Source organism: Nymphaea colorata, chromosome 7 (assembly GCF_008831285.2).
Source record: "Nymphaea colorata isolate Beijing-Zhang1983 chromosome 7, ASM883128v2, whole genome shotgun sequence".
Taxonomy (NCBI): domain Eukaryota; kingdom Viridiplantae; phylum Streptophyta; class Magnoliopsida; order Nymphaeales; family Nymphaeaceae; genus Nymphaea; species Nymphaea colorata.
The window spans coordinates 19,688,203-19,711,447 of NC_045144.1; the positions used below are offsets into that span (position 1 = coordinate 19,688,203).

The 23,245-nt window shown below is 40.7% G+C and overlaps 6 protein-coding genes across 6 annotated transcripts; 2 read left to right on the forward strand and 4 right to left on the reverse strand.

The window, feature by feature from the left end:
* Positions 1–416: 416 nt before the first annotated feature.
* On the reverse strand, positions 417–1,609 carry LOC116256995 (uncharacterized). Its single transcript, XM_031633564.2, has one exon. The coding sequence runs from the start codon at positions 1,450–1,452 to the stop codon at positions 667–669; it is 786 nt and encodes a 261-aa protein (XP_031489424.1). The 5' UTR covers positions 1,453–1,609; the 3' UTR covers positions 417–666.
* Positions 1,610–1,694: 85 nt separating this feature from the next.
* On the forward strand, positions 1,695–3,165 carry LOC116256996 (uncharacterized). The gene is made up of 2 exons (XM_031633566.2): positions 1,695–1,824; positions 2,715–3,165. The coding sequence occupies exons 1-2, from the start codon at positions 1,722–1,724 to the stop codon at positions 3,002–3,004; spliced, it is 393 nt and encodes a 130-aa protein (XP_031489426.1). The 5' UTR covers positions 1,695–1,721; the 3' UTR covers positions 3,005–3,165.
* Positions 3,166–7,273: 4,108 nt separating this feature from the next.
* LOC116257056 (uncharacterized) lies at positions 7,274–9,539 on the reverse strand. The gene is made up of 2 exons (XM_031633669.2): positions 8,736–9,539; positions 7,274–7,862 (listed from the first exon to the last, which is right to left on the reverse strand). Exons 1-2 carry the CDS (start codon positions 9,312–9,314, stop codon positions 7,650–7,652), a joined length of 792 nt encoding a protein of 263 aa, XP_031489529.1. The 5' UTR covers positions 9,315–9,539; the 3' UTR covers positions 7,274–7,649.
* Positions 9,540–10,781: 1,242 nt separating this feature from the next.
* On the reverse strand, positions 10,782–12,535 carry LOC116257055 (glucuronoxylan 4-O-methyltransferase 1). The gene has a single exon (XM_031633668.2). It carries the CDS (start codon positions 11,848–11,850, stop codon positions 10,951–10,953), a length of 900 nt encoding a protein of 299 aa, XP_031489528.1. The 5' UTR covers positions 11,851–12,535; the 3' UTR covers positions 10,782–10,950.
* An 8-nt stretch (positions 12,536–12,543) lies between these two features.
* On the forward strand, positions 12,544–21,103 carry LOC116257987 (alpha-ketoglutarate-dependent dioxygenase alkB). The gene is made up of 7 exons (XM_031635032.2): positions 12,544–12,678; positions 12,761–12,927; positions 14,243–14,604; positions 17,039–17,174; positions 17,326–17,392; positions 17,477–17,598; positions 20,595–21,103. Exons 1-7 carry the CDS (start codon positions 12,569–12,571, stop codon positions 20,732–20,734), a joined length of 1,104 nt encoding a protein of 367 aa, XP_031490892.1. The 5' UTR covers positions 12,544–12,568; the 3' UTR covers positions 20,735–21,103.
* On the reverse strand, positions 21,039–22,300 carry LOC116257988 (uncharacterized). Its single transcript, XM_031635033.2, has one exon. It carries the CDS (start codon positions 21,723–21,725, stop codon positions 21,180–21,182), a length of 546 nt encoding a protein of 181 aa, XP_031490893.1. The 5' UTR covers positions 21,726–22,300; the 3' UTR covers positions 21,039–21,179.
* Positions 22,301–23,245: the final 945 nt, after the last annotated feature.

Consider the following 23,245-nt stretch of genomic DNA (forward strand, 5'->3'; position numbering starts at 1 on the left):
CCCAATCACTCGAACCCGAAGATTTAGAACTTGACCAAATAAAGGAATCTGGATTTGGGTGAATAACCAAAACAAGCATACGAGATCCAGAGAATGCCCAATGAAAGAGATTAATCTTCTAACTTGGGAGAGGGGCTTAAGCAAGCACCGCCTTCCACGTCACCCTCTTCCATGATTCCCCCGCGAAGGATTATTCCTGCAACCACTCCATGAAGCATTTTACACGAAGGCGCCTCACTTTCAGTAGAATGATAGAACACCGGTCGATCTCCAGAGGCTTTGTCAATCAACCCCTTAATCCAAGCTAATCTGCTGTCCGAATCGGCGTCCCGATACTCCGTCCCCTCGATCAGTGAAATTAGTTACAGAGCAAGAAGCAAAATGTGCCACCCATGGAAATGGGGAAAAAAAGGAAGTGTTGGAAGGCTTTAAGCTTGATATTTACTACTGTACAAAGATAAAGAGGGGAAAAGAAACCCTAAACCCTAAGTGCCGGAAAAGCACAAAAAAAAAGGAGATGGAGCTGGGAGGTTGGAGATGTTCGCCGGAGGGGGTGCCGTGTATTTCTAACCATAATTTATATATTGGAGAAAGAGAAAGAAGGGAGGAAAAGACAGGGGAAAAGGAAGGAGCGAAAATGACGGTACTTTTTCCCAGTACCGGAGTTCAAACAGCCCATAAACGGGAAGCAAAGAAGCCCATCACGTCCGGAACAAGCTTCCTCACCAAGCTTCGGCCAGGGGACGGCGCCGCGACCCTCCGGGCGTCCCCGGCGTCGTTCTCCGCCTCAGCTGCTGCATCCCCCCGGCCTTCCTCATCGTCCTCCACAGCGCGCTCCTCGGGGGGGCTTTCTCCCTCCATCGGGGGCTCTTCCTTCACCAGAGCGGTCGGCGGAGGCGGATCCTCGCGCTCCGGCGCGGAAACCGCGTCCGTGACGGCGACAGGAGCGACATCGGAGCCCGAAGAAATCCAGAACGACCGATTCTTGCCCGAGAACCTCCTTCCCTTGGCCCTCTTCCCCGCAGCAGCCGAGCCCTCGGCCTTGGCGAGATGCTCCTCGAATGCTTCGATCACGTCGTGGATAAGCTCCCGGTTGGGCGAGGCGTCCCACCGGATCCAGAAGCTCGTGTAGCAGTCGAAGCAGCCGCAGTCGAACGCCGGGCGGTGCTGCTGGCTCCGGCGCCACCTCCGCTTCTCCTCCTGCGCCAGCATCGAGCTCAGCGACCGCGCGATGAGGTACGCCAGCACCTCGCGGTCCTCCATCACCATCGCCGTCGTCATCGCCAGGATTGCCGCCGGCAGCACCTTCAGAATCGACGACGCATCCGAACCAGAACCCGAAGAAGCAGAAGCAGATGCCGACGACGCCGAAGAAAAAGCGGCAGAAGAAGAGTGAGGAAACGAAGGAGAAGGGTGTACCTTCCCCTTCGTCTTGGGGTACAGATTCTTCATTTCTGGTGGCGCTCCGCTCCTAAGCCCTATCCCCGCCACTAGAGGCAGCCCTGTAGAGAGAGAGAGAGAGAAAGCGAGATAAACCGAAGAATGATGCAGCTAGGGCTCCTCCGGCCGGAAAGCTCAGAAGAGAGAGAAAGATAGAGAGGGAGAGGGAGAGTTATTTTTTTTCCTATTTTTTAAAATATTTATAAATTTTTTGGGGGTATCGATTCGGGGGCGGAGGGGTGTAGGGTCTGGTTTTCGTTGGCGTACTCAGGGGGTTTGATATGGCCGTAGGGAACCGGAATGACCGGGGTTTGCGACCGGCTGTCTCCGGTGGGATGCGTGCGATTGGTCCGGGGATCCGTACTTCCTCGACTGCTGAGACAGGTTAATGATCGCCCCTCACTTTTCTCTTTACCTGCCGGCGGATTACCAAACCCCCCACCCCTCTTCCCTCCAAATGACCGACTCGTCCCTCCTTCTTCCTCTCCTTCCCCTCCCCTACTCAAGACGCGGTCTGCTCTCGACTCCCCGCGTTGACCAAGACCCGGTCGCAGCGAACCCCATCGCTTGAACTGAAGTAGGCGAACGCGAGCTCAGCTCTGCTCGACTCGACTCGGTGAACTCAATAACTCGAACGGTGTAGGTCCGCTCGAGCTCGGTTAAACTGAAAGACCTCAGCTGGATACAAGGAGGAAAAATCAAGTAAGGTCCCAACTTTTTAGGATCACTTCTAGTAACCGACCCAATGTTCACATTTTTCCGATGAAGTCCTGGGAAAGCTAACTCTCCCTTGGGAAAATAAGTTGGGAATTCGGTTTGTGTTGTAGCATGTGATCATTATTATAAGATGGGCACTGGAAGGGATGACCGTTATTAGAAAGCCCGTGCCAGTTTCGCAAAGTTTGAGCCCCTGTTTACATTAATTGTAAAAGCCCGTTCGTCTTTTTAATTTTTTTGGCGTTGGTGTGATGAAGGCGGTCTATAAACGGGGACCGCCTTAGGGAACCGACCTAAGCCGACCAGGTGTTTGAAATTATCCGGACCTTAGATTTTACCTAACCAATCGCAGTATAAGATTTTTTTTTTTTTTTTTCTGCCCGGATCTAATAGATGTCTGGTTTTCGTTTTCTGTTTGGTTTATTTGGATCTTGGATTTGGTCTGGATCCACGGATCGATACGTATGAATTATGACTTTAAACTTTAATTTCGCGCGTATTTAAAGTATGTCAATGTCACGCGTATTTAACTGAAGCTCATTTACGTCCAAATGCAGCTGCCAACATGATAAGGGAGAAGCATAAAGTACAAGAGGAAAGGGTCAGGAGCACCTTCATTATGGAGCAGCAGCGTTATGGTCACATGGCAATGGAGCTCAGTTGTCCTGTGGAACAGGGACAAGGGACCACCCCTGCGGGCAGGACGTGGCCTGACTTGGGGACTCGTCTTGTTCTTGGATTGGCCTGCAATCGACCCTACTTAATAAAGGAAACTAGAGGAGAAGAGCCTGGGTTCAGGTGGAAACTTGGGCTGGGTTCGACGTTGGCCATGGCTTCATTCCTTTGATTTTGAATTTCGGTTGACCTTGATTGCTGTCTCCGGGTGGAGCAATATGTAGTTAATAAATTTTATGTGTCTATGTGGGCAACTGCCCACACAAGCGGGATCAGTTGGATTTATTGCTGCTTGAGACTGGTCCATAGAGAAGGTGAGTCTTTTTTGTTGGATGTTCGTCTTTTATACATTTCATTTACAAGATTTGTTTCGGTCTCATAAATGTGAACATTTATATGATATATTATACAGAAGCACGACCTTGGTCCTGATAGGACAACCGCAGAAGGGAGAGAAAGTTATATTATCATTCAAACAAACATAAATTCGAATTAAATTACATAAAAATAATGAGAAATTATAAAAATTATTTATAAAACAGAAACGCGTACGGCATGTGGTACATCTACATTGGCCGATGAATCAAATCGAGATGCCATCCTAATTATTTAATTCGAATCCGCCAAATAGATTTCAACGATGCCGCCTACGAAGTTCGCTTGCTACGGTCTAAGTTAACAGGCTGAAAGAAGCGGCCGACCTTCTGTTCTTTTCCTCTCTTTTCAAACCGAAAATATGCTTTCCAGCTTCAATGACAACAACCAGAGGCACAGAACTTTCAACGCCACATGCATCACATAACTTTAAAACTCTTATTTGGCGATCAACAGTGACAGTCAAGTCTGAGCGTAATAGAAAAAACTTTTCCGTCCCCATTTGAAAATTTCTGCATAAATTCATACCACAGACAGAGAGAGAGAGAGAAAGAGAGAGAGCTACGTTGTTTACATCAGAGAAACAGGAGAATGATCAGACTGCACGTGAACAGCTGCTCAGTAGTCCATTAGATGTCAGAGAGAGAGAGAGAGAGTCACTGTAATACTCAACAGGAAGAAGAACACAAAGAGGAAGAAGAAGAACACAGAGAGAAGAGGAACAGTGGACTTCTGGCGTTAAAATTGCTCCATTATGGCTGTGCTGGTGATCAGTAATTAGTTGGTTGGTAAATGTGAAGGCAATGGCTGTCAGGAATAGCTGGAGCTTCCGCTCTCTTGTCTTGTTATACAGTATGATATGAAATGCTCTTCGTGTTTACCTAACAATGACTGCTAGTGTTTTCACTACATTGCCAGTTTTCAAAAACAAACCATCCCACCTACCACCAAGCATATGCGTTGAAGACTAAGTCCTAAGTGTGTGCAAAATTGCCAAGATTTTTTTGTGGGTTGGTCAATGTTGCGATCCGTTTGATTCCGCTGTTGTGTGGGACTAGTGCGGGCAACTGCCCACACTAGCATATGAAATCTTGCATTGTGATTAAATTAGACTTAGGTTCAGATAGGTCCAACTGCATGTAATGTCCGCACCAGACCTGAGTCAGTGCTCCACAAACACTCCTTCTTTTGACTTATCAAAATTTTCTAGCTCCACCATTGGTTTCATCATTTTTCTTTAAGGTCTTAATGTGCAGTTATTCGACTGGGTTAAGCTTATTTGCAAATCCAGCAAACATAAGGTTATAGTTACAAAGATTGTTTTCGGGTTTTAAATTGTATGTTTTTTTAGGGGATAATACGTCAAATCTGAAAAAATGAGAAAAATACAATAAATTAAAATACGATAAATTTTGAAAGAAAATGTTAACAATTAAGAAAAATAAAATAAATGAGAAACTAACATGACAACATCAAAAGATGGGTTGATAAACAATAAATAAAAATTACAAAATAGAAACAAGCAGTTTGACATTAACAAACATGGAAAAATGCCTAAAATGAAAAAAAAAAAACGTGTTTTTTTTTTCAAAAAAACTGCATTTTTTTGCCATTTCTTCGGCTGACTTATGTTTCACATTTTTAACGTGTTCTTTTTTTCAAAAAAAGTAAGTTTTTTTGTGGCATGCATAACATCCGATATTTATATATGTATCATGGTTATATCAATGTCAGATCCCAGTCGAATGTCCAAATTAATTAGTAATGGAATCTGAATTTTTTTTTTTTGCGAGATCCTCTTAATCAGTTTCGAAAACGAATGACTGTTGATTCTTATTTTTCAAACCAAAAATTCAATTCGATCCGACCAGCATAAGGTCCTTTTATATGTAATTGGATCGGACCAGTGTCTGGTCCAGATTTGGATACAAAATTGCAAGACGGAATTTTATCCAATTAATAATAAAACCTAAAATAAATTTGAGTTCTGATTTGGTTAATGGGGCCTTGGTCCCCATGAGATTTTAAAAACTTTAAAAATTTATATGTAAATCTAAAAAATGTTAGTTTAATATATATAAAAATTTTGAAAATTTCTATTTCAGACCCAGTTAAAATTTTGATACTATGGATTGACCCCTCCAGCAAAAAATTCCTGGCTCTGCCCCTGGATATATCTGATCCATTTATTTCAACCTGTCTAGTTTCACTGAGAAGCTCAAACAGAACAAATTCGATGGATCATCATGTGAGCATATCCTACAATATAATATTAAAAAGTCATTTAAAAAATAAATTTAAGAATATGTAAAAAATAATTAAAAATAAAAAAAAATCTACAAATAAATAGTTAACTCATGAATGGGCCATAAAATATAATGAATTTGTCACCAAGATTAATCAAAGTTCCTCCATCTCCATCATTTATCCTCTGGAAGGATCGGACCCTTTAAACCGGCTTGCCCTAAGAGAAAAGAGATCAAGGAGGAGACAATAATGGGATTCCCTTAAAGTTGTGCTCTCCACCTAAAAACATGATAAAATAAGCAAAGGTCCACGTTATGAGGATATACTGATTCTGTGCCAGACAATATAACATAGAAATATTGTTGGCAATATTCCTCCACTCACCAGATTCCCCTTTCTTGATCTTTCAAAAACACTTCCAAGGTGATTCCACTTTATCTTGAAATGTCAGACTTAAACCTCTTCTCTCTCTCTCTCTTTCTCTCTCTCTATCTATATATATATATATATATATATATATATATATATATATATATATATATATAACACTGTTGTTTATCTAAAAGTTTCAGAAAAATAGTATAGAAAAAAGCAAATGGGTGCACTCAACTTCTGCTCCAAAGGGCGTAGCATAGTTGATCTGACTAATAACGCATTAACAATGCATTGTCGGTTTAAGTATCGTCACAGTTGCTCTTGTGTGCCTTATGAGCGTGAAGCGCACAATTGAGGTAAAGGTGCTTTGGCTTTGGCTCCACATTGACACAAAGCAGCCCTGGACCCGAAAGACAAAGTGGGGAGGTGAGGTGAGACAGGGTTACGCTCCCAAGCAATGGATTTTTTTGTAATCCTCCTATTGACGCAGTGGCAGAGCGAGAAAAATTAATTGGAGAGGCACCTGGATGGACATCTATATATATGTATAGAAGCAAATATTAAATTTCTCAACGTGAAAATAAATAAATTTTAAAAGCTGATGTGGGCAGGTGCCCACACCAGCCCACACGTGGCTACCCCACTGCATTCACACACAGTGTAGTTAACTTTTAAATAATCAGCTTTGGACTTTATGAAAGTTTAAAGGTGTGTTTGATTCCTTACGATCCGAAGACCTGAAATCCACAGTTGTGTCAAATTGTGGACTTCTCTACCCGCAACGTACATTACAAGTACACTGTTCCATCTCAATTTGTTTCTAATTTGAATTAGGATACTTAAAACTGAAATTTTGATTCCATCTCAATTTGAAGAGAAATTATGATTATAAAATTTTCATTCTTAAATGAAAATTTCAAATTCGCACTACAACAAATAAAATAAACAGCGACAATTCTAGGTGGTGAATCGTAGTAATTAATCTCAACCATCAACAGTTCAATTCTATTTGCACTAATGCAACTTAATTTTTGGACTAATTCTTTTGATGTTTAACCTCTGATTATATTTCATCTCTTCCGCAAGTTCAGTAAAACCTATGATTCACGTTTCGAAAAACATGTAAACAATTTCAGCAAAAATAGAGTTTCCAATTATCCCGGGAGGAATGTTTCTGATTTAATAACTCCAGAATGATTCAGTTTTTATTAATTCGAGATACCAAGAGAGATATCTACGATCTACTACACTACAAAGAAATAGGACAATCTCTTCTATTCTGGTTTATTTTTTCTTTTTGACTATATGATTCATCTGAAGGATCTCATCTCTTCTATTCTGGTTTATTTCTTCGATCACAATTGAAAGTTTGTGACAAATGATAAAAAAAAACTTACTGAAAGCACATAACCTGGTGGAATGCCCCCACAAATGTCAAGAAAACTTTGTAAAACAAAGAGTTCGCTAATCTTCTTCTTACATCGGAATTACAAAAGTACAAGCATCTAAAAGAAATGAACTTTTACAATCTCCAGGCAAATAACAAAAGCAGTTTAAAGTTTCCAAACTTTTCATTTAACCGCTTGTCCATGTGACCTGTAGCAGCAGGATCCAAGCGGTAAACGAAAATAAGACCTTCGGACATTTGATGCTTTTGCTGTTCTTTCAAATTTGCAAACATTTTTTTTCCAGTAATAACTGCTGGCAACGCGCACCCATCACAAATGGCAAACAATAAGTAAAAAGAAAGGGACGGAGAAGGAGGAGACCGTCGAAGACCGACGGAAAGATGAGGAAATGGGGAGGTTGATCATTAGACGTCAGTCTGTCTTCTTCTGGCCGACAGAGGCAGCCGGCGGAGAGGAGGGGCGCCGGTCCTCGGCGGTCTTGGCGAACACCTCGTCCCTCTCCTTGAAGTATCGGTCGAAGGCCCTAGGGAGGAAGCGAGGCACGAGGAAGCCGAAGAGGTTGATGGAGAAGTAACCCAAGTTCGCCACCGAAAGTCCCCGCCCGAACCACAGCCACGCCAAGTCCTGCACCAAAACCACTCCTTAGTGAACATAGCGCCACCGCCACCAAAACACCGCCGCCGCCGCCGCCGCCGCCGCCAGCACCACCACCAAACTGTCTACCCTACGTTTATTCTAGAAAAAGGACTAACTTTTACAATTTTTTAGATAAGTGAGATTTTCTTAAGAAAAAAAACTATCAAGTGCGCGCCGTAGTAATTTAGTGGTAAAAGGTGATACTAAAAAAGAAAAAAAAACACAGCTACAAAAAATATTTTTTCTTCCATTAATTAAACAAAAAAAAGCCCTTATTGTAGATCAATTTCATGGAAAGTGTAGTTTTTACTAAAAAAATCTTTATTACAAATTACAAGCACGAAAAAAAAAATTCCAATCTATCATTGTACAATTAACTTTTCTCTCTTCTTAAACTTACTAACATGTCACCCCATCTGAAAATTGGTGGACAGATTTGACCTCAAGGCCTCATTCAGAATGCACGAGGGAAGGGTGAGTTCAACAGTAGGGACGAGCATGTCAACAACCCATAAAGTAGGGATAAATATGAAAGATGAACGAAACACGAATTTCTTTGCCAATAGACCATAAATTAGTGATGACTAATATGAAAAATCCCATACCCTAGGCCTGAATTCGAAATATTTCCCATAAGACGGGGACCATTTACGAAAGAACCGTTCCAAAAGGCCTCTCATTTTCTAGTTCATCAAATTTAGGTGATATTAACCTGCCACGTGTCACTCGATTACGATCTCTAAAATTAATATGACTAATTTTGGTGATACGGAGTACCACATGGCTGGGACCTCGGCCGGATCCAAAATCCAAATCCAGTGCGAGAAAGAAAAGTGAGGATCCGGATCCGAGATGCCTCACCTTGATGACCGAGTTGCGGGGGAGGGACTTGCGCGTCCAGTCGTCGGCGACCCAATCGACGATGACGAAGATCCGGCGGACGGTGTAGAGGAGGGGGACCATCGCCCTGACGGGAGCGGAGAAGAGGGAGAAGCCGGAGATGAGGTTCTCGGTGAGGATCTGGCAGGAGAGGAGGAAAAGGTGCGGGGTGGCCGACCGGACGGCGTGTTCGTCGCCGCGGGCGAAGCCGCCGAGGACGTAAGCGAGAGGCAGGAATAGGCCGACGGTGGTTCCGACGATGACGTAGAGCTGGAAGAGGCGGGAGCCGCGGAAGATCTCCTGAGAGGAAGAAGAGGAGGAGCGGGAGAAGTTGGGGAAGGCGAAGCGCGAGAGGATGAGGAGGTAGAGCGTGGTGAAGATGGGGAAGGCGAGGTCGAGGAGAGGGATGAGGCCGCTGGCGGAGAAGACCATGATGAAGGCCACCAGTTGCAGCTCGATCACGCGCAGCGACCCCATCACGCCGCCGACGCTCTGCACCTTCTTCGTCTCCGTCGCCGACGGATCGCTCCTCGGCGCCACTGCCAGAGATACACCAGACATCTTCTTCTTCTTCTTCTTCTTCTTCTTCTTCTTACAGATCTTCTTCTTACAGAGGCACACAGAGAAGTTTGCAGCAAACGAAGAGAAGAACCAGAGGAAGACGAACGGGGGAACTGATGAAAATCAACACAATGACGGAACGACCCCACTTGAACGGATAAATTGCGAAAGTGGTGTCCATCAATTTTTTCTAAGTGACGAAGCTACCCTTGTTGATGGGATGAAGTACGGGCCACTGACGAGATCAGCGCCTGTCATTTTGTTAATTGCTGAGGCAATTGTCAGGTGTTTGATGTTCACTTGGCAGGGTATTTTGGTAAGTTCAATTTTTTGGTGCATCAGGACGTGGCGTTGTGTAAGCTAGATGGGTTGCATGCTCGCCACGTGTCTCCACGTGTTTTAAGCGGTTCGAGCAGCTGAATGACTTAAATGCCCGAAGGTTATTTAAAAATGCCGGATATGATATTTGACGCTGCATACGTTGGGTTGACCGAGTACGGCCGTTGGGTGCTCGGTTCGTTAATTTGACGGGATAGAAAGATATCGCGTTAAAATGATATTTATTTATTTCCTGAAAAGGGGAAACTGATTACCCAGTGAACAAATTGGGTCTCCATGAGATTGAACGAAAAAGGGGTCTGGATTCGGATCCGGATCCCGATAATTTTTTAGCATCATAGAGCCTTACCGTATTAACAGAGTGCCTTACCGTATTAACAGAGTGCATGAAGGGATTAGAGGAGAAACTAATGGGCTGTTCTCTTTAATTTGTTTGCACCATGTCCATGCCCAGCCAGTTGGAAAGGAAGTCGAGCACGATCTTACTCCAAGTTTTTGTATCACAGGTTAATGATGTTCAGTATCATTACAAAACGTTGATGGTAGTAGATGTTTGTACATTTATAGTTTGAGATAAAGTATTTGAGTGAATAAACCTTCATGGTAGTAGATGTTTGTACATTTATAGTTTGAGATAAAGTATTTAAGTGAATTAACCTTGATGGTAGTAGATGTTTGTACATTTCTAGTTTGAGATTAAGTATATAAGTAAGTAAACCTTGATGGTAGTAGACTTTTGTACATTTCTAGTTTGAGATTAAGTATATAAGTAAACGTTGATGGTAGTAGATGTTTGTGCATTTCTAGTTTGAGATAAAGTATATAAGTCAGTAAACGTTGATGGTAGTAGATGTTTGTGCATTTCTAGTTTGAGATTAAGTATATAGGTGAATAAACGTTGTCGGTAGTAGATGTTTGTGCATTTCTAGCTTGAGATCAAGTACATAAGTCAGTAAACGTTGGTGGTAGTAGATGTTTGTGCATTTCTAGTTTGAGATTATGTATATAAGTCAGTAAACGTTAATGGTAGTAGATGTTTGTGCATTTCTAGTTTGAGATCAAATATATAAGTGAATAAACGTTGATGGTAGTAGATGTTTGTGCATTTCTAGTTTGAGATAAAGTATATAAGTAAATAAACGTTGTTGGCAGTAGATGTTTGTACATTTCTAGTTTGAGATTAAGTACACAAGTAAACGTTGATGGTAGTAGATGTTTGTACATTTCTAGTTTGAGATTAAGTAAATAGGCAACATTGGAAAGTGTCTAATCTAATACGTAGATTACGCTTAGTTTACTAATGATCTGCATGGGCATCAGAATTTGAGCAGAAGACACTTGAAACCGAGGCCTTAATCCGGAAATGCCAGAACCTTCCCTTAGCAGAGGCCAGGTTCTCCTCACAAAGGAACTCCCAAGAGTACCACCTCTCCACCGTCCGATCAACATCATGAACAACAATGTCCGTCACCTTGGTCAAGTTACTCCCCATCCTCGCCAGCACCCCTGCACTGTATATGGCCGCCATCCTACCGGCGGCGTCCAGCCGGCTGCCGTCCGGCCCATCCACGACCACCATGTCCCATTTCCGCTTATACACCTCCCTCGGCAGCCCCCTCATGGCCAATTCGCACTCTGAGTCACGGAGTGTGCCGCGGAAGCCACACGCCGCCCTGCCCCTCGCGCGCCGGAGCAAATCATATGCTTCCGCGACCAGCTGGCCGTGCTCGACCTTGTGGATCCGCAGCCCCTGAAACCTCAACCTCGCCACCTCGACGCTCGACATCTCTTCGAGGAAGACGGTCTGCCCGCCGGAGTTTAGGGCCGCGAGAAGGGGGGCCTGGTGCCGCATGCCGAAGACGAGGAGGTTCATGGGTGTCCTGGTGGATATGAGCGTGAGGAGGAAGCAGAGCTCCTTGTGTGTGAGCTGACCATGGGCATATGGCAATGAAGAGCTTTGGTGGGTGATCAGTGTATGTGAGATGTTGGGAGGGAGGTTGGTGCAAGTTAGAAGGGGTTTGGGGTGGATGGTAGGAGGAAAGGGCGTCTTTGAGGAGGTTTTGAAAGTGATTCTGAGGAGTCTGAGGAGGGAGAGAGCAGAGAGGATGAAGAAGAAGATGAGAAGCGGGAACTGGAATTTCCTTGAAGGCATTGTTGGGGATCTGAGAAGGAGAAGTTGCAAGCGCTTTGAAGGCATTTTTTGTTGAGCATCTGATCAAGATGGTAATGGTTCATTTGTTGAGGCTTTGATCAATTTATGAGTTGTTGTTGTTGTTGTTGGGCATTTGAGTGGAAGTGAAGGGAAGTTGTTCTTTGGGTATTTTCTGTTGCTTCTTTTTTGGGGGTTTTGCTTGAGAAGGTGGTGAGCTTGGTGGTTATGATCTACCAAACTGCAGAGGAAAATATTACCAGTTTTTTGTTTTTAGTCTACCATTGGTAGTTGATTCCTTGGCGAAATAATACAAATCTCAGGTTGAAATTCTTTGAGTAAGAAAGCAGATCTAATGTGGTCTTGTGCTCTTTTCTTTTGCGAAGAGAGTTTAAGCTGTTTGACATATGATGACCAATCTCAGGTTTCTTTTTAAAATAACCTCTAAGAAGCTAAAAAGCCGATTTATTGTTGTTGGATTTTAAAAGTTGATCGGCTGAGACTGATTTTGCCCATTCAGATGCCATATTAGACCGACTGCGATATCTATACACGGACGCCTCCATAATTAAAATATCTGCGATATTTTGAATGCATATTTCACGGTCATGTTTCCCCATCTCGGTTGAGACGAATCCGAGATTCCTAGACGACGGGGGACGACGAAAACTATAACTTCCAGTTTCTCGCGGGAAGTTAACGGCGATTTATTTGTTATTTGACGTTTATATTGTCCCGGAGCACGAGAGGGAGAGGGAGGGAGAGGATGGCTTATGGCGAGGAGGAAGGGGAGGGCGGGAACGCGTCAGAGAGGACGGCGTTCAGAGTTGCAGAGAAGAAGTACAAGCTCTACAAGGACCCTCAACCCAAACCCAGGCAAACCATCTTCTCTCTATCTCTATCTCTCCCTCTCTCTTTCTTTCTACTTCCTCTGATTGATTTGGGATGGATGTTGTAGGAAGAAGCAGCAGTGCCGTCCCCACCACCCGCCCGTCGATCTCTCGCAAGTCACGGACTTCAGGTCCGTCCTCGATTCCTTCTCGTGCAATGGAGTCCTGCCGCCAGGAATTCGAAAGTTCCCGGATGATTCCGGTCTCTCTGTCTTCACCTTCGATGATCGCCCTGGTACGGGATTGCTAGAAGACTCTCTCTCTCTCTTTCTCTCTCTTTTTTTTTTCTGAGTTTAGTTGCATTCAATGATAGGGGTTTAGGGTTCGACCTTATCAGGGTTGTCTAATGTTTGCTGTGTCTCTTTACCTGATCAACGGTCGCTGATATGGACTTGCATTTTGGGTTCTGTTCTTCTTTTACTGTTTATTTGTTGTCTAGTGGGAGTTTCTTTCTGCTTCTCTAGTGGTCATTGGTGCAAGAGTGTGTGGGAAATGTGGTTCCACTCCAAAGTACTCTACAATAAACTCATGGTGCGAGCTTCATTCGAACAATTTGACCTCGTTTCTTGAATATTACTTCTTAACAGGACAGTACTGGTCAGTGGTCTGCTGTCTAGTAGAATGACATCATCAGGTTAATCTAATTGCTGTGACCCAGATGTGTGTTCAATGTGCTCTGTTGCTGAGTAGTCACATGTTGGAGCAAATAATTCTGTTTGAAGATCATGCAGTTGATTGGCAATTGAGGAAACATGTTACCAGCTAAGTGCCGGGGTGACATCTATTGGTCTTGATCCAGACCAATTAAGAAATTTTGAGGATGGATGGTTTCTGCGAGAGATAGTGGTCACTGTACACCTGTAAGGGCCAGAAAGTATGTATATTGTACACCCATGTGTATATGCTTGCGAAATAAAACAAGATGTGCTGATGAAAACCAAAATACAAGTGCTTAAATGTGCTTCTTTTATTATTAGTACAATGCAAAATTTCAGAAAAAGGGAAGCTGCTAGTGGAACTAGTTTCATAAATATTTGTTTCTTGCTAAAGAAGGGGAAAGCAAGGGAATGATATTTTACCAGTAGTAAGTAGTAACAACAGTAACAAATCGAGGCAAGTATTTTGTTTTCCTGTCTTTTGTTCCTTGGTAAGTTTTTTCTTTCTATTGTAGTTACTTTTATTGCTGATGCCTCAGTCATAAAAGGTTGAAAGCATGAGAAAACATTTCCAATTTGTTATGTGGAAAATGTTGGTATATTTTACTGTTTAAAATTTTTCATCATGGTCCACAGCTATCTATCATGGTGTGATGTTTCAAAAATAGTTTCTCCACTGGCATTTGCTCGTTGAAGGCACATGGAGTCTGCGAGTTTTAATATGGAGCGTTTCCTTATTAATATTTGTGAATTTCTATTATTAGTATCTTCTTTATTTGATGCTGCTAGTCCGCTCAATAATCACAAACTTGTAGTATGTAACTGGTCTTCTATTCTGCTATCTCTGGAAGACATTGTTCATGCGAATGACTGGTATCCTTTGATATGTTTTAGGTTTTTATTTTATCCTGGATGCACTGAGTATAGAGGAACAACATCACTTGGTGAGGGAGAGCTTAACCCAATTTCCTCAACCGCCGAACAGAACTAATCATAATGCAATCTACGGTCCAATTTACAATTTATTTGATGCACACAAAGAAGGAAAGGTCTTGGTTGAATTATGTAGTCCCAATACAAAAGCAATTGATGCTGGATCATGCTTGGATTCAATAGATTCAAATGCTTGTAGATGGGTGTTTGTAGAGGAAGGCCATTGCACAAGCAAGGGGAGTCCACATAAAAAACTTCCAGCATCTATGCTATTGAGGAAGTTGCGGTGGAGTACTTTGGGATTGCAATTTGACTGGTCCAAGGTTAGTAAGGATGTTATGTTTTCTCTTTATTATCGTGTTCTCGTTACGTTTTTTATTGATGTCGGTCACATCCTCTCTGCATATACTATCTTTCCATCACCTATATGCTTTGTCATGAAGATTCTCCACTTTGACTTCCACATCATTTCCCCTGCTCTAAAAGTCACCATGAATTCCAAAAAATTTGCAAGATCCTCATAACGGAATCTGTGTCCACTTGACATAGCTATGCCCTTTATAGGGGATTTTAAATGTATCACAATCTTGTGCATTTGGAACCAACAAATGGCATAGGAAAAGTATTGTAACATCATTGCAAGACATTCCCAGTATTTTATGAGAAGTATGTTGGTATATTTATGTGTCTTGTTTCTTTCTTTCAAAGGTGTAGTACTGCTTGTAGTAGCGGTCCTTATATATCGTATTAACAATCGAAATATGGTCGTAAGAAAAAATCTCTATTTGATGGGGCTTCTTCCTATACCTATGAATTCCATTGGACCCAGAAATGATACATTGGAAGAATCTTTTTGGTCTCCCAATATCAATAGGTTGATTGTTTCGCTCCTGTATCTTCCAAAAGGGAAAAAGATCTCTGAGAGTTGTTTCATGGATCCGAAAGAGAGTAAATTTAACTAGGTAAAATGATGTTTTAGTAATGATAGAAATTGAAATGAATAATTTAACGTAAGTTTTAAACTATAAAGCGAAGATAACGTAATGATAATGTAAAAGATACGGAAAAAACGCAAAAACTTCATTTGGAGCTAAGTCACACAGGTACGTGTGATTTGCTGACGTACCCATGTTGGTACGGGTACTGAGTATAATTCTTGATTTGTCTAACCAACGTTTTCCCAACACTTAAGAATTGAAATCAAAAGCAAAGAAAGCTTAGGGATCGTTGCATAGGTATATACCATAGTTACAAAAAATGTTTTTTTTTTTTAAATTTTCAAAACACATTAAGAGTGCGAAAAATAGTCAGAAGAAAAGGAAAAAAATGTGTTTTCTTTAAATGCCAAAATGAAAGAAATATTAAAAAAAAGGTTTCCTTAATTTTTTTTTGCAGTTTTTTTTTCTGTTTTGGACTTGTTTTCACATTCTTTTTCTTTTTTCATGTATTTTTTATATAGTTTTCCCCTATTTTTTGCATTTTTTCCACGTTTTTTACATTTTTTACTACCACATTTTAATTTTTACATTTTACTGTTAAACATTGGCATAAATATCATGATAAATATTGTGACATCAAGGGAAAAGATGAAAAAACAAAAAAAGTGAAGAAATCTTGAATCTTGATATTTTGAAAAAACGTAAAAATACATTTATCACGTTTTTTCCCAAATTTTTTCGCATTTTTATAGCAAATTTTCTCGATTTTTTCATTTTTATCCTTTTTAACATTAATATCATCATGGATCCAATTTTGAACTTAAACTAAATCAATTTTCATTATTTTTGTCATCATTAAAACATTTTATTTATCAATTTCATCTAGTTTTATTTATGTTTTCTTATTAGTTTCTCATTAATTTTATTTTTACTAAAGCTTACGCTTTTTTTTTTTAAATTTTTTAAGTTTGCCTCAGTTTTCCTGAGATTTTTCTGAGAAAAAACTGGTTTGCCAAAAAATACCCGAGAAAATCTCACCGTTAATATTTTTGACAATCCTTTTAATATCTTCATTTTTTTCAATTGTTTTAAAATTTACTGAGTTTTTCCCAAAAGAACAACCCTGCATATTTTACCGGAGAAAAACCTGGTTGTTGAAAACCTGTAAACGATGTTTGTAACTATGGTAATACTTGCATTTGCAGAAATGTAGCAACCAGACAAGATATAATTGTATGAGTACACATGTTTCTTATTGAACTTTTATTGATATGAGCATTATCTTTCTTGTAATTCTTTTAATAACCTGTCATGCTTGCATATTGTTTATGCACGAAACCAGAAGAATATCATTTTGTAGTTCGTGAAGGAGTAGATACTAGAACATGGAACACATGGGCTCCTGAGTTTGTTTCTTAGGAATATTGACAAACATAGATAAAGTTTAATTACTCTTTGTGGTAGCTTTGGCTGGCTTGTTTTCTTCGTAGGGCCTCCAGGTTTTCTTCATTGGGTACATGGAGTTATCAGATATGAACTGTTTAACTTCTATAGTCTGGCTCTTAAAATTTCCCTGTCTTAGCTGCTGTGAGCATCTAAATCTGGTTTGTTTTTTGTAGAACTTAGGCCAGTACATATAGGAGTTTTTTCATGTCCGTGCTTTTTGTCTTTTAATAAATTCATGAACATTATTCAAAGTAAAGGTAAATAAATTGACCTTGATATGTTGTTTACTTGAAGATGTCCTTTTATCCTTTGTTAGGCACTTGCATTTCTGACTCATCTGTTTGCCATCTTTGTCAACCATTTCACTATGTAGCGTAGCTATGATGTTTCTCTTCCACATGGCACTATTCCGGACATGCTAGCTGAAATTGCCAAGAGACTGGCTAGATTAGCCACGCCAGAGGATGAATTCCATCCAGAAGCTGCAATTGTTAATTATTATGGTCCTGGTATGTGTATAATTTGAATGTACTTTGACTGCTTGTTGTTGAAATGTCAGAGTAGACCTGCAGGTTTTCATTCATTAAGTTTAGTTTTTTCATGTCTTTAGTGGCATATTGTAAGCTTTATTATCTAACAGTTTCTGCCTTATGTGATTAGATGATACCCTTGGTGGTCATGTTGATGACATGGAAGCAGATTGGAGTAAGCCCATTGTAAGCATCAGGTATTGCTGGATAGCATATTAGCCTGTTATTGTGTATGATGATTATCTTTTGGGAACCTAAGGAGAGTGTGTAATTAACTGCAGTCTTGGATGCAAAGCTGTTTTCTTGCTGGGTGGGAACCACAGGGATCACCCTCCAATTGCAATGTTCGTGCGGACTGGTGATGTTGTTCTTATGGCTGGGGCAGCAAGGGAATGCTTTCATGGTTAGTAATTTTGTCATTTGGTTTCTGTTCATGATATTTCATTAGGTCTGCTTTGTGCTATCATATGGGGCAGTTTTTTCACATAGCGTTGTGGTATTCCTTACTATATTCCTTACTATTATTATCTGAAACAAACTGGTATTCTGTGGAAATTAATTGAAATACTGCATGAATTCCATTGCTTCAGGTGGAGGATATATTAGATATGTTTCTTTGTTTGCTGATGTGAACACAAATGCATGTGACATGGAAGAGCCTAGTTTAATTTATATGTGTGTATGAAGTAGGAAGGGAAAAGAGGTGTAAGATGGTGATAGCAGTGGTGGAGATGGTAATGAGAATGAGGTGATAATGGTGGAAGAATGGCAGTTGTGAAGAATGTGGTGGTGGTGTTCGTAGTGGTAATGTTGGCGATTGTGATAATGACATTGGTGGTGGTGATGGTGAAGAATGTGGTGGTGGTGTTCGTAGTGGTAATGTTGGCGATTGTGATAATGACATTGGTGGTGATGATGGTGAAGAATGACAGAAGCAAAACTACTAGACACAAAATTTTGCTGTTTGAAAAAATACAAAGAGAAAAATTTTCTTATTGATGTTGAAGCAAGGATGATTTATGCCATCTCATAAGGTAGTCTTGTTATATTTGGTGTATTACAGCTGTTGATTCCTTGATAGTATTGAAATGAAGTAATAATTTGTTTCTTTGGTGTTTTTTGGGTTTTATTCTGTTGTTCCTTTTCTTTTTGAGCGGTTTCGTAGGGTGGAGGCAAGGAGAATAAGAGCTGATGGATAAGAAACCAATCCAGTGCTTGATGAGATTCGTGATAAATTCTGGATCTTCAAAAAATCCATATAGATCTTGTTTCTTTGGTTGGTCATGTTGCTTGTCAACCATTCATCCGGCATGTATCTGAGTGATCAACTGTCTATGTTCTGTTAGCCCTCTTTGTTGAAATTTCCTCTAATATTTTTTTTTCTCCATGAAATATGTTTCACATTAGAATGTGCTGCTGCTGATGGCAACTAAATGTGATCCTGCACTAACATTAGTGGACTATATCAGTTCATGCACGCCTATCATTGTGCAGACCATATCTGAATCTATCAGTCGAAATCAAATTCAAAAACCAAATATATCATGTTAATAAATTGAAAAGAAACACTTTAGTATTTCAACTGAAAAATCAGATATTCTACTTCTAACTTCTTGTAGATGCCCTAGGCACATATGTGGAAATCAACTAGCTATGTTCTGTTAAACCTCTCTGTAACTCTGTTGAATATTTCTCAGATTTTTTTCTATTTTTTCTGTCAAAGATGTTTACCGTTAGAAATACATGTTCCCCTCATGACAAATCAATGTGATCCTGCCCTAACAAGAGTGGACTTCATACCAGTTCATGCACCCCTTTCCTTGCACAGGTTGATATTCTGACAACCTACATATGGAAAACCTCATTCTAAATGTTGTGGCCATTGTTGCTTTGATAAACTGACATAAACTGACAAGTGTATTGGATCTAGTTCCGCTTTGCTTGTGAAGCATGGGCTTCTGATGTTGGAATATTGGCCTAGATGTTCCTCTGTGTTTGTGAATTGTAATCAATTTAGTTGCTCATTATTATTCATTGGGATATATTCCATCCTCAATTAGGAATGTGGGGTTTTTTTTTCTGCTTTCCTTGTTTCCAGCAAGGAAAGTATACGCACCAAACTTCAAGGTGCACAGTTGTAAGAACATGCTGGATTTTATACTTTCTATTCACTTAAACTGCTATGTTTCTTAAATATACCTGGACTATCGCCTGGGTAACTTGAAGCTTAGGCTTTATGATCCTTTCTAAAAGAACAGATCAAGTACTATATCTTCTGAGTCTTTGGAAAAAAAATAAAAATAAAAAAAAGCATAATTGTTAAGTTGTAAGAAAAAGTAGGATTGTCAAATCTGCAAAACCTAAATGAGAAAGAAAGAAACGTGAGATCATGCTGTCTACCTATTTGCATGAGAGAGGAGGAAGAAGAGAAAAAAGTGGATTTGTGGGCTTGCGGTGCAGCAGGTATATAATCAGAACTTGTTTTTCTCCATTTCTTCTCTATTTTTCTTCTGCTGCCATGATGTTTTTTCTTTTTTCCTTTCTAATTTTTGAATGACCTTTCATCTTCTCCTTCTCCTCCTCCTCCTTTTCCTCCTGCCATCTTCCTTTTTCTTGGTCTTTTGAGGTCATTGTTCACCATCCCAATTTTTCTTTTGGCTTCTTCTTCCTCCTCCTTCTATCATCGTCCTTTTTTCTTTAAAGTGACCATTCATCTTCCGGTTGTTCTTTTTCTTCCGCTTTTTTTTTCTGAAGTAACTCTTCCAACTTCTTCCCCTATTAATCTTTAGCATTGCCTTTTATTAGTTTCTTTCTATTGTAGCGCTTAAAGTGCCTACCCCCACTTAGGTTTGCCTAGGCTCTAGGATCTGTTCAATGCTTAGGGGATGCTAATGCTTTTAAACATAGCTCAACTCTTTTAACAACGTAGCTTAACAGAAACCTCAATCCTGAATACCACTTAAGGCAGCATCTAAAGCAAAAGAAGAAATGCACAGTGACTGGTTATTCTCCTTTTATGTTGCCTTTGTCAAAGATAGTCTTGATTCTTGAATCTTCTCATGGATCTGGATTGCCTTCAAGTCTTTGATGCAAACAGTTTATAGTTGTCTTACAAATTTCTCTTCCTTTTGGCTGGAAGGATTAGATACCTCAAGCTTGGATGCTGACGTGTTGCTTTCTAGGAGTTTTATTTTTTACTCCTTTTCTTACTTTTCTTACCATATACCTTTCTTGGCCTTTTGGCTAAGATCAAGTGTAGTGTGTGTACTTTGCCTATTGTGGATTCTTTTCATTTAAGCTGATACAACTGGCTTTGTGCCTTATATATACCATGATCACTTCAGTCTAGTTTGTACTTTTGTTTTCCTGATATACCACTGGTTGTGTATGATGTTGCAGGAGTACCACGGATCTTCACAGATGAAGAAAATGCAGACGTTTCTGCTCTTGCTCAACAATTTCCTAGTGCAGATGAGTTCTATTTCAAGAATTATATCCAAACATCAAGGATCAACATCAATGTTAGACAAGTTTTCTGATTCTACCGTCACGAGAATACAAGATCTTGGACCTCTGAAATCTATGATCTCAAAACCAACTAATCCTTTCTGCTTGGTCATCAAAGTTATTGTTTCATCGTCAGCGCTTTTCAGGAGAAGCTGCTTTATTCATTGTTTCTGATTGCTTGGGTACAGTTCTTGAACAATGAACAGAAAGACTTAAAAAGGCTCATGTCTTCCGTTGCCATCATCAGTGCCTTGATTCAGGAAGGAAGACCTGTCCATGGATCATAGCAGAATTTTCAGAACCTCTAGACAACATGATGTGACATTGAAACAGATAAAGAAAAATAAGACCGTAATGTCCAGTTGCACACTGTTTAAAATTTAAAGTACATATGATGATTACAGGAATTCCTAGCAAGCCCTTGATTTATGCTCTTTCCTTGAACATCTTGAGATTTTATCATATGATCTCTGAAGACTATACTCGAAACTGTTGCTGACATGCATGGCAAGTCATCTCCATTCCATTGGAATCAACATGTCGAGTAGCCTTATCCTTCATCCCCCGTGCTCTCTCCATGTCCTCTGCTGCTTTCTCCCACATGTGCCTTGCACATGCAAATTCAGACTCTGCCAACTCCATTTCCTGTCTAGTCAACTCTCTTACCTTCTCTGCATATGCCTTCTCCACAGCAGCAAGCCGTAGCTGCTCCTCTGCTTGTCTTTTCATCGCTTCTGCACAACATATTTCACTCCTAGCTTCATCATATCCTTTCATATTGTTCTCAAATCCATGTTCGCTGCCTCGACGGAGAAATGCTTGGTGTCTAGTTGGTCTAGCTGAAGGGCTGTAGCTGTTGACAGGTTGGGGAGAGATTGAGAGTTGCAGATCAGTTGATGGAAGGTTGCTGCATCCTGGAGTGCTGCCAGAGAAAGAAATGCAATATACTGATGGCGGTGGGAACTCAGGTGTCTTACCTGTCGATCTTTTATCTGGCAGGAGTTGTAATTCTCTCTGATCCATGTGCAAGAGCTGGAACAAAGTGCGAAGGGGCTGTTAGTGTGCATGAATAGCCGATGGACTGTGTGCCTATTTGTATTGAGCATGCCGTGTTGGTGGTGAGGTAGGAAGAAAGAAGCGGTCACGTTGTTTGTTCTCTCTTTTCCAGGCTAGATGGGGTTTTGTTTGAATTGCTGCTTGCGTGGGAAGGGAAGTATGGATGTATAATCATTACACTTGCACGTGTAGGTTGGTTTGCTCCTTTTTTGCCTTTTGGGATGCTTGTGCGTAGGCCTTGAGTTGTCGGTCTTAGTACTAAAGCTGTACCTTTTGCAGCCAGGCTGAAGGGGCAGCTGGGTCTAAACACTGTTTAAACTTGTGCCACCAAAAGGCTTCTCCGGCATCCGTATATGAGTTTCTCGATCTTGATCTTCTTGCTGGATTCACACCTCTAGACATTAAATCTATAAAGTTCTGAATGCAAATGGGTTTGGCCTGCAAAAAAGTTTGGGATGAAAATGATGCTTCAGTTGGCCTTTTTGGTGTGAGACAAGACGTAGTGTAAACATCAATTTGATGAATGATGAAGGGACCTGCTGATTTATGAGCCTATATCGTTAGCTTTGTCATCTAACTCTTGCTTGTCAAGTATTGATTTTTGCAGGCAATAATTAACTAAATCAACAAAGTAATGCATGGTGTTTCGTTGCTTGTTGGATGACGATCCAGAACTTCCCAAATATACCAAAATTTGCAATCTTCACTTCTGTGATCCTCTTAATCGGATGGTGTCCCCAGTTTGAACTTTCATCCTTTGTTTCTTGAATTAAGTTGTGATTGGTCTGATCATGTCTTGCCATGTCTACTGGCTTCTTTTTCAATTCCACTAGAGACCCAGTATGCAGCTCAACACATCAGATATAATTGGGCCAGATTTTGCAGATTCCCCAATGTCAGCAGTGTACCAACTTTTCTTGCCCCTTTTTTCTTCTCCAGATAGACCAAGGGAATCAAAACTGAAGCCTGCCTTGTAGGATCAACATTCCATATGGATGTTAAAATACTATATGGTGTAATTGTGATCTAGAAAAAAATTCAGTTGCATGATTATTTCATGAATTTCTTAAAAAGTTGACATATACTTTTGGATGCTCATTCTTGTCTGCAATTGGCTGTAGTTATGCAGATATGCAAGGAAACCAAGTGTTGAAGTATCACATGAACAGGTGTGACACTAATAATGCAGATCACTGAACTCGGTTTTCTTTAAGCTGGTTTAAAGCTAGGCAGAGGCGTCTTATTGCACAACTCATCTGTGCCTAAAGCTTCTGACATGTGGAACCCCACCTGATATCCCGTCCTACATCACATTCAAGGCCCTGTAACCTTGCCTATGCAACACTATGTCTACGTAGGTGGACCTTGAAACAGTACCCCAGGTGGGGCAGGTGGCAGCGAACCAACATTATTCATGGACTCCACATCCATCTTTCATTTGCATGTTTGGGCAACTAGTTGCAGAACGGGTCAGTGCATTATGGGAC